We start from the raw sequence: 10,237 nt of genomic DNA on the forward strand, positions 1-10,237 counted from the left end.
AGAGGTCAGCACATGTTGTTCACACGTCAGCATGCTAACATCTCGCGCGTCATTCTAGAGGCACGTGCGATGTATTTCAATGGCCAAAAACTTCAATTGTCGTCTCATCCGACATGTTAGGTGACAATGCAACTATTTGGGTGATAAGTGTAGTCAGTACAGCGTCAGTTCAATAGCTACGGAGTTTTTTACTCATCCCATTCTTTTCTCTCTCTAGGACCTTGATAGTTGTGCATAACTTTTAAAAAATCAGTTGTGTCCTTTAATTTATATTTGTTTTAAATTTGATCATTTTTATTTTAATTTCTTTTCTTTCTAATCAAATGCTTCTTAAAGTTAATTTTGTTTTTTTTATTTCATCCCTCATCTTTTAATCTCATTAGACTTTTGTATCCAATCTGGTCCTCATTCTTTTAATTACTATTTTTTTTATCTTTTTCATTATTGTTTTTTGATCTTGTCATTTGAAATTTAATATAATTTTATTTAGTTTCTAATTTTGATCCTCGTTTTTTTTTATTGCTCTTTTTTTACCCTTTTCTTTATTTATTTTGTTTTTCAATTTAACCCATGATTAGTTTCTTTCGATTATTTTTTGTGCATGATTTAGTTTTTATTGTTTTTTATTTTAATTTTTTTTATTATTTAGAATTTTGCTTTGTATTTTTTTTCATGTATGTCTTTTACAGGGTAATTTCAGTCTCATGACTCAATCCACTATTTTTTATGATGAACCCGGTTTAAATTCGGTCTTTTTTAAAATCATTTTAAAAAAATTATTTTTTTATTTTTATTTTTATCGTTTGACATTGATTTGTTGGCCCTTAAGCTTCGTGAAGTGTTATGATTTTTTTGTTATTGGGTTACTCTTATCTCATATCTCAGGTCGTAAGTTATTGAGTTAATCTAAAGTTGACTCGAGTGTTTTTTATTTTTTTTAATTTTCAAGGAAAATCATCTTTTAATAATATTTTAGATATTACGTTGTGCAAATCAAAGATTAAAGACTTCTTTACCCCATTCAATCTTGCAATGATAAATATATCCCGAAAAATATACTATATTACCCTTGAAAGCATGCTATAAGATTTAAATTGTCAATGGCAAAACAATAACTTTATTGTAGAAATTTACAGTAAAATATGAGTGTGTCCATGTTGAAACAATTAATTCTTTTATAAGATAATTTAAGTTTTATTTATATTTAATTTCGAATTATGTTCTTTAGCTACCTTGAATAGGGGGATTTTTTTTTCTAATTTTGGTGATTTAAAAGTAGTTTTTTTTATATATATATTGTGTGCAAATAATAATGTAAATTATGCTTAAAAAATATTCCAAATGCTTATAAAGGTCAAGGTTTATGATCAATACAAAGGGTTTGGACTCTCTTTAATTTCTTATTCTTCCCTCTTGATTCTGTCTGATACATTGAATATTATTTGATATCTGCCCTTATAATTTGGGCATTGATAGGGTCATAATCCAAGGCTTAAATCTTTAAGTGGCAGCACACAGAAGAGAAGTCAGCGAAGCTTTGGCACCCAGCACCCCACGAGCACGAAGCAGAAAGCTAGCTCAGTGGGAAAAGGCAGCCCTCCATGGATATAACTTCAAAAACAAAAAACAGGCGAGGCGTCAAAGATGCCCTTTTCAAGATGGGTCAATGCATATATTTACATGTAGAAACACGGAAATGAGGTGGAGCCATTGGCCTTTTTTTCTTCTTTTGCTGTCCATGATTGTGCTATCTTCTCTTTAGAAAAAATAAAAATACTAGCAGTGCTTCAGTAGTCAGCTCTTAGCCTGTCCAGAGGGCATTGATGTTCCCTCTTATTGAATAATAAAATTCAAGGCCCCACATTAATCTGACACATGTGCCGTGATTGGTGTTTGGGGTCGCCACTCCTAGTTGTTCTCCAATATTTGCTTGAATAATTGGTCCATATTGTTGATTTTCTGTGTAAAATAAAACCGGGTGTTTCACCTTTCTCCCTACCGCATGAACAAAGGGTTGGTCCAGTGGTAAATCGCCTAGTCTCTCTTGGTTTAGAGTGGCCGAGACACTTTGCTGGTGATAACTTTAAATACTGTGATCAGGAGCACGCTTGAGAAAGCGGGTGTGGCTGCGATGCAGTTCATATTTTGATGCTTTTAGTTTGGTAACGTGAATTGCACCATAACTGATTTTGATGCTTTTGGTTTGGTAACGTGCGTTCGCAAATGGAATGTCACGTTGGAAGCTTAGAAGGGCTTGCATGCTTCTCATTTCTAGCAGCAAAAAGAAAAAAGTTGTTCCATACCACACGTCATTTCCCTAATCTATCATTTGTCAATAATGGCTACCAAAATCTTGCTGTTTTATAGTTGATGGTATACAATGTGCTCGTTGCAATATCTCGTAACACGTTCATGTAGATAATTTATGTTTTGTCATTAAGTTTTTCATTCTCTAAACCAAATGGAATGTATGTGTGGCATGTAGGATAATCCTAGCTTGTTCATGTTTTCCAGTCTACGGCTCTGCTGATGTTTATCTTCTGCATTTACCTGTACTGGGAATTTTGGCACAAAACTCATGAGATGATACCTAATGATAAGGGCTTTTGGGTGGGAGTTTGCTGTTAAGGTTGATTTGAGTGATGATCCATGGAAGCTAGAGTGCGTATGATTCCTCTAAACCTCCCAAGTCAACAACCAGCACCATCTTCAATGCAATATCTAATTTAGCATCCAAAGATTGACTAACTACTTTTGTCCATTCTGTAATGCTTTTTCCAGCTTACGCAATTTAAGCAGGAAGGGTAGGAACACAGACAAGCAATTGGACAACCATCATAATTAGCTTTGGATCATCTGTGGAAATTACGCCAGGCGAGAACAAAATGCCTGCGCACAGTGTCCTAAACTCGGTCCCCATACAGTTCTTCCATGACTCCAAATTGTCAAAATATTCCTAACAGAATACCACATGGATGAAAAAGATAACAATTTGCAGCTATAATTGTTAAAATATTTCAATCACGCACAAAGCATCACAAACATGACTTTCTTCAAGAGATAATGGAGTATGTACGGAAAAGAAAAGCAATGATAATGAAGGTGAATCTGCTTTAGAGCATGGTTAGCGATAACAATCAAAGAAAAAAGAAGAAGCTAAAACAGCATGAAAAGTAAAACGTAACAAACGAGCATCATTTTGGTTCCAGCAATGCCAGAGAAGGAAGGTGCAACAGGTATATGTATTTAGCAAAATCCTAATGAAATCACATTACATGAGAGTGGCAAGGGAATTGCAACAGAATTTAGTTTTATGTATTAGCATAACATGAACTGCTTGCTATTCCTGAAGAACTTTATAATGAAGAAGTTTAATGGCATTCCAGCAGGAAACAGCATTAGGGGACTTCAAAGAGCAACAGCAAAAATGCAAAAGATATTATATAAATGGTAATATGGTATCCAGAAAACAAGACTTTCGACATCTAAACTGCAAAACAATGAGAGAAATGTAAGAAAAATATGCTGAGAAATAAAAAATCCAACCACATGCAGTAGACACTAGTCTTCGGAGAGAATGTCATCAGGTGTACAATGACTTATCCATGGACAAAATTCACACGGGATGGAAGCTTATGCCTCTGTCTCTGCTTTTGGTTTCCCTTCAAGACCCTCCTTGCTAATGCATTTACAGCAAACTTTACCAATAGGAATAGAAGCAAACTCAGCCATTCCATTACTCTTCACTTCCATGATCGCATAGTCCAAAACCAAAGTCCTCACAATCTCTTCAATATGCTGTTTTGTCACGTCAACATCGGAGTCTTGACAACTGTTGATCAAGCCTGCAACTTCCTCCTCTGTGGCAACCTTCAGCTTTTTTATTTGGTTTGTACAACACATTTTTAGTGACTTAATAAACTCTGTATCAAGGATCCTTTCAACATACCATGCCCCTCCACTGATTTCCTTCGAGGGCTAACTCTGTTGCCATGAAATGTAACCTCCCCTTGTTCTGGATGTTCACTACCTTTTAAATCAAAATTTTGACCTGCAGAGGAGTTTTATTTACCACACTATCTAGAAGGCCGACTTCTTTTTTCATGTCTCTGGTCCAGATTCAAATGTTTGCTTCAGATCACATCATACATGGTACATTTGTGGTTCAGTTAGAGACCAAGCTGGAGAATTCAATTCTGGCCATTTTCTCTCAAGGGATGGAGGTCCTTGTAAACTGCTCATTCCTACTGAAAGAACATCAAAACTGAACTTTATATGTGATATATCAAAAGTGAAGCAGTTTATACAGGATTTTAAAGCATGAAGTTCCAATTTTATGTTAGGGTCACAGATATGATAGACATCATGTATGCTCCTATTGGTGGCCGAGAAAGCGCTATCATAAATTTTAAGAGAGAGAAGGTATAGTTACTCTACATGCAGAAGTATCTCATAAGATCCATACATCATGCCAAACTAGCCAAATAAGTTTTAATTTTTCAATCTCAATGTATTCCGGTCATCAATGATATGAGAAAGGGGCACTGATAAGGATGATATTATGATTTCATAGATATTACTATATCTAGTTACACTGCTGCAGACAAAACTTGTCTTGCAACTTCCTTGGTGGCTGGTAAAGGGACATTTTATGTTACTTGCTCATTGACGGAACCCAGTCACAAATCTTTGGATACCAGCAAAATCAGACACAATGTTCAAATTACAAAAGCTTCCTGCAATGTCATTTTGCATGTAATCTACAAGAAACTTGCATTGCTTCTCCCCGTTGGTTTCAAAAGCAAAAAATCCGCCAGGTTTCAACATTGCAGCAGCCCCATTGCAAAGATGAAGAAGATAATCTATGCCACTCGCACCACCATCTAACGCGAGTCTTGGTTCATGTCTACCAACTTCAGCTTGTAGTCCAGAGATATTGTCACTAGGTATGTATGGTGGATTACTCACAATACCTACAAGTTGTCCTTCAACATCCTTTAACGGCTCAAACCAAGATCCTTGCCTTACTTCAGTCACATGCTGAAGGCCATACCTTTGCACATTAAACATTGCCACCGAAACTGCGACTGGGCTTAAATCTGTGGCAATAACTCTCCCATAACTCCTCAAAATCTTGCTAATACCTATAGCAATAGCACCGCTACCAGTACCTACATCTGCCCACAACCCTTGTCCCAATTCTTGATTATTGGAAACCGCATCGCTCACTAGATCAACGATCAATTCTGTCTCTGGCCTTGGAATCAAGACCCCTTCTTGCACGCTCAGCACCAAGTCCCTCCAGTGCTCACACCCTACTATATACTGGAAAGGCCTCCTCTCTTCAATCCTCTGCTTCCATAACTGGTAAAGATCATCCAAACTTATTCTTAACATGACATTCTCAATTCCATCAAAAGTATCATATTTACAAGCGGCAAAGGAAAAGCACGAGGAGGAGGAGCGGTTTTCAAGTGAGTCCTCTAGGAGCCAATTTAGCTCCCGGCACAGAAGAGTGGAGTCAGGGCCATTATCAGACTCCACAAAAGACGACCCAACGGAGGAGGCAAGGCCTTTTGCCCATCCATGCCATTTTTGAAGGTCTGATGAAGTTACTGAATAAGTGGGCGGCCTCAAAAAGAGAGGAATTTTAGGTTTAATTGTTGTTAAAGATGGGATTGAAGAAGAGAAAATCGATGCAGAACAGCTGCTATAAAAACATGCTCGGCTCAGGCCTAGCTTCATCTCTCTTCCTCAATGTAATCACCTGTCAAAAGCATATTCTGACAGATTAAAATTATTGGTGAACATTTTGTTTCCTCAAGCACTGGATTATTCATTTGCATTGGATATTTGTTTGTTCTCTATCAACCTCATTCAAGCCTTTTGTTTTTGTATATATGGTAATAAGGGTACAAATTATTTTGCAATAGTGTTCTTGGATTGAAAAGGCATCAATCTGATGCTTTCGGCGGGAGCAGGCACTTTCAAACGCATTACCAAACATGCACTTACTAATTAGTGATCAAAAGCTTTGTTATCAATACAAAATAAAAAAAGAACGTAGTCGAAAACCAATTTATAAAGATAAAGATTTAAGCTTTAACCACACAATTAATTGCTTTTAGTCAAACAAAGAAAACCCAGATTGTGTTTTCAATGAAACAATCCTTATGTACATGAAAAATCTAAAAATCTCAAACCTTTGATTAGATTGGAGTTAGTTCATAAGCTTTGCACCACACACACACACACACGCACACTTTTGTGCTTCAAAAGTCAAAGTCTAACTTTAGACATGAGTTAAGGAAAAAGAAAGGAGTAGTAACAATACTCACCACATGAGACAGCCGAAGCAGAAGGCCGGACGGCGGAGGTCGGAGCAGGAGCAGAAAGAGGCACCGCTCAGTTTGGTGACTGTCTACGCAAAGGCCAGAGAGATATCGCTCGATGAGAGTGTTGAAAACGCTTCGTTTTACTTATAATGGGTTTTTTTAGATCAAATCCATTTATTTTGGGGAGATCTCAATTTAGTACCTGACCTATATATTTACACAATTGAGTCCTAACCTCGCCTATCTTATCATTTGGATCCTAAACATTTCCTGAATTTCTCAACCGAATCCTTTTGTCAATTTCCCTAAGCATTTCTTATTTCCCCTCAATTTTCGTCTAAAAATAGCAATGTATGTTCAATACTCACAAAAACACTTAAGAAGCTAAGAAAAACTATATATATAAAAAAAAGAAATAGAATATCTAATGGTCGATGGTAACTTGAAATTTTTGGGAACTAGAAGGGTAACAATGAAAAATTTTAAACATAAGGACAAAAGTGTATCATGGATGATTCTATAGGGAAAAAATATATATTTTATACCAAAAAACCCACCCAAGTACAAGGCTCAAGCTTTGATTATGAATCACAAAAGTTGATAAAAAAATACATATACATTAAAATGAACTAATACCATATTGTTTTGATAATATTTTTTAAATCAACAAATTAATGATCAGGTTTTGATTGGAATAGATTTAGGTTGACCAAGTCAGAAGATTAACCTGATTAGCTAGGTTGGTTTTTTTTTTAATCTATTTTTTCTTCGATCCAAATTGGTTCAGATTCAGATGCACCGACCTGATCATGGTTATAAAACAGTGGTTTGAGGTTGAGTAGTTCTTCAATCTTTGTTAGTAGTACGTATAGTAATTATTGATCTTCCACATTCATATGAAATCATTACAGACAGAGTGCGTGTGTTGAGCAGTGATTCTTAATTTGTGGAGTGCAATGTTCTTGCTGTTTCTCTAAGCCATATGGATTATGGAAGAGAGAGCAATTGCAATGGCAAGTGACAAGTTCCTTCCCTTCTCGAGAGAGCATGTTTTCCATTTGAATAGCACACGAAGGAGCAACGCAACTTGCTTTAACTGCACTTGCAAACTGTTTATGAATTCTAACGGAGAGAATCCAGTTTGTAGCATGGTTTAATCATAAACTGTTATGAACAATAAAATGAAGCTTACACAACACCAAATTCATGTAAAACCTAAAACAACAGTATTCCTTTGGTCTGAACAATCCAAGACTGGGAAGAATTACAGTTCTGAACAAGATGTCTGCTTGATAATTCTCATCAAAATCCCAATTTCCCAATGAAATCTTTGAGCCATCTACTCAAAATCATCGTCAGAATCATGTTTCACCCACCATATCGAAATCCTACATCGATCTGCTTGTAGAAAACTGGCTAATAAATATAGAATCATATTAATGCATTCTAGCATATATGCTTTCAAAGTACTCTACCATCAAAGCACTTCACCAGCCATTAGAAAAAAGTAAAAAATTCCCTTAGTTGTGCACTGCCATCCATCTAATGTGGGGAATCTGCAAAACTCTTGTTTCTCCGCCAGCACAACACAATCTGCACCCCAAGAAAATTCACAAATCCTTCAATACTGATTAATATGCACGCACACGTGCAAGTGTGCCTGCACACACGCCTTTGCTAAATTACTTATAGATTAGCCACCCGTGTAAGTTCTCGCAGTCCATTAACATACTTACAGAGCACTTAAAAAGTAGGTGCTGGCATCGTTGCACCATCAAATGCACAACTGAGAAATTTCAGGATGATAACAAGGGGAGTATAGTCTTATTAGGTGCCAAAAGAACAAGATGAAAACCCACTGATGTACACAAAAACACTATAAAAGGACATGCTTGTGTCTACAGTCTACACACAAGATAGAGCAGACAGCTGCAAAAAGATTCATGCATCGAGTGATTTTTTCTGTTTTTCCTTGTTCACAAGGTACATGAAAGTGAGATATGGTATAACAAGTCTGTTTGCAACACAATTCTTTTGTGAGGCTGGTAGTAATTTAATCTCCTAGAACAATTTAGTTGAAAGCAACTCAGTCTATAAGCAATCATGCAGTCTTTCATGATTTATTTCAATTTGCTTGAATAGAAATCCTATCCCATCATCTATGACCATACCAGAATTTCTATCAGTGTTTATATCAATAACCAAAGAGTTCTGAGATTTGACACACCTGTATAATTAGAAACAAGATTAAATAAGGATACACAAAAAAACCTGAATGAAATAAGGCCAAGATCGCAATTTTGTAATGGTCACACGTGTAGAGAATTATTCAAAAGGAACATTCAAAAGGAACGAAACAAGGATTCCCAAGAACTTAAATATGTACACGTAGTTGCCTATCATATATTTTGCATAGGACCTGTAGTCTTAGCTATAACACAACCATGGAATATGATATTTCGTAAAATAAAAAATAAACTAAATAAACTACTTACAACGATTCAGCGCTGTCAAAAGCGACTGGTATACAAACAAGATGAACATGAACAAGATCCCTTTAGTTGTCCTACTCAGCTGGAAACTCTCTTTTTTTGATGTTGCAGATGAAGTTGAAACGTGTGTACAATCATCTATTCCAGTCCTCTATCAAGATAAATTCTACATCTGCATACATAGACAAGATGCTAAGCAGTCTACAACAAGTTTCTGTGTAAAATATGAAACTTCTTCAACAGAAAACTTAAGAAAGTACAACGATTATTGACAATTGCACTTCCAATGAAATCAATCAACAGATAAGTGGTGAAGTTTTCTAGATTATGTATCTTCTATCTCTAATAGGAAAACTAAAACATTTAAGGTGATCAACTAATTGATCATCAAGAAGATCAGCTACTCATAAAGATCTCATTCACATCAAGAGAAAAGTTTGCGTCTTGGAATTGGAATATAACAATCTTTCAAGGTAAGATGATGTTGGATAGGCAAGAATCAACTTTGGTTCTGCGCAGCATCCTCACAGCAAAAAAGTTTAAGACAAAAAGGAACAATCACCAATTAGTGGAATCCTACTAGATCCAAGTCCAAAACGGACATAGCCCTCAATGTTTTGTATGGCATATGAACACATATAAGCCAGCAAATTCCGAGGATAGCAAGCAAACTTTTCTTTTCAAATCTTCTCCATGGCTATGACCTCAGCCTTTTAACAATGTCATCACTCATCAAGATGCAACCATGCACACATAAACATCAAAAAGAAAGGGGAAAAGCCAGATTGAAGCATCAAAAGAGAATCTTGAAAAAAGCCCCACAAACTCACTACATATACTCATCTCCACTAAATCATCATGAAACACTAATCCTAAAAAACCCGACAATTTCCTCTAAAAAAAAAACCCCCACAAAACAAAAGAAACAAATTAAACACATAATACAAGGTAAGGAAGATATATCGAGGGGGAGAGAGAGTTACCGTGCACAAATGATGATACAAATTGGAGTAAATCAGTCAGAGTCATAGTATAAGTATTCAACTTCAGCAGAGGACGAAGAGGAAGAGGCACGATCATGATGATGATGAGCATATGAATGATGAGGATGGTCATCATCATCTGATGATGTGGATTGATAAGTGTAAGAAGACAAAAAGGAATCAGGTGGTGGCAAGCACAGGAAAGTCCAGATGTAAAGAGAAAAACGGCCCAGTTGTTGAAGAGGGAAGCAGCAAACGAGATCAAGAAGCTGGTGACTGCTCACTTGATCTTGTAACCCCATGCATGCTATTTGTTGCCATACGTCTGCTGATTTATGGGCTACTGATAACACAATCAAGCTGTTAAACACCATTTTTCTTCTTTCTTTGATCTCTGATCTTTCTTTTCTTTCCTTTTTTTTAAGAC

The 10,237-nt window shown here is 36.2% G+C and overlaps 1 protein-coding gene, 1 long non-coding RNA gene and 1 pseudogene across 3 annotated transcripts; all 3 read right to left on the reverse strand.

Moving 5' to 3' along the window:
* Window positions 1-3,417: 3,417 nt before the first annotated feature.
* Window positions 3,418-4,242, reverse strand: LOC112326771 (uncharacterized; annotated as a pseudogene).
* Window positions 4,243-4,545: 303 nt separating this feature from the next.
* LOC112326770 (uncharacterized) lies at window positions 4,546-6,609 on the reverse strand. 2 transcript variants are annotated; one of them, XM_024596341.2, is made up of 2 exons: window positions 6,339-6,609; window positions 4,546-5,783 (listed from the first exon to the last, which is right to left on the reverse strand). In XM_024596341.2, exon 2 carries the CDS (start codon window positions 5,743-5,745, stop codon window positions 4,663-4,665), a length of 1,083 nt encoding a protein of 360 aa, XP_024452109.2. In that variant the 5' UTR covers window positions 5,746-5,783; window positions 6,339-6,609; the 3' UTR covers window positions 4,546-4,662. The 2 variants fall into 2 exon arrangements, with proteins under 2 accessions (XP_024452109.2, XP_024452108.2); XM_024596340.2 differs by having other exon boundaries at window positions 4,546-5,767; window positions 6,339-6,502.
* Window positions 6,610-8,593: 1,984 nt separating this feature from the next.
* Window positions 8,594-9,225, reverse strand: LOC7463568 (uncharacterized). The gene is made up of 2 exons (XR_002980824.2): window positions 9,088-9,225; window positions 8,594-8,999 (listed from the first exon to the last, which is right to left on the reverse strand). It is a non-coding gene; the product is annotated as an uncharacterized LOC7463568 (long non-coding RNA).
* Between the last annotated feature and the right edge of the window lie 1,012 nt (window positions 9,226-10,237).

This window comes from Populus trichocarpa, chromosome 3, assembly GCF_000002775.5.
Source record: "Populus trichocarpa isolate Nisqually-1 chromosome 3, P.trichocarpa_v4.1, whole genome shotgun sequence".
Classification (NCBI taxonomy): Eukaryota; Viridiplantae; Streptophyta; class Magnoliopsida; order Malpighiales; family Salicaceae; genus Populus; species Populus trichocarpa.

What these genes read in the sequence shown, in the direction of transcription:
- LOC112326770 (XM_024596341.2), bottom strand. Translation starts at nt 5,745, where the DNA reads ATGAAGCTAGGCCTGAGCCGAGCATGTTTTTATAGCAGCTGTTCTGCA.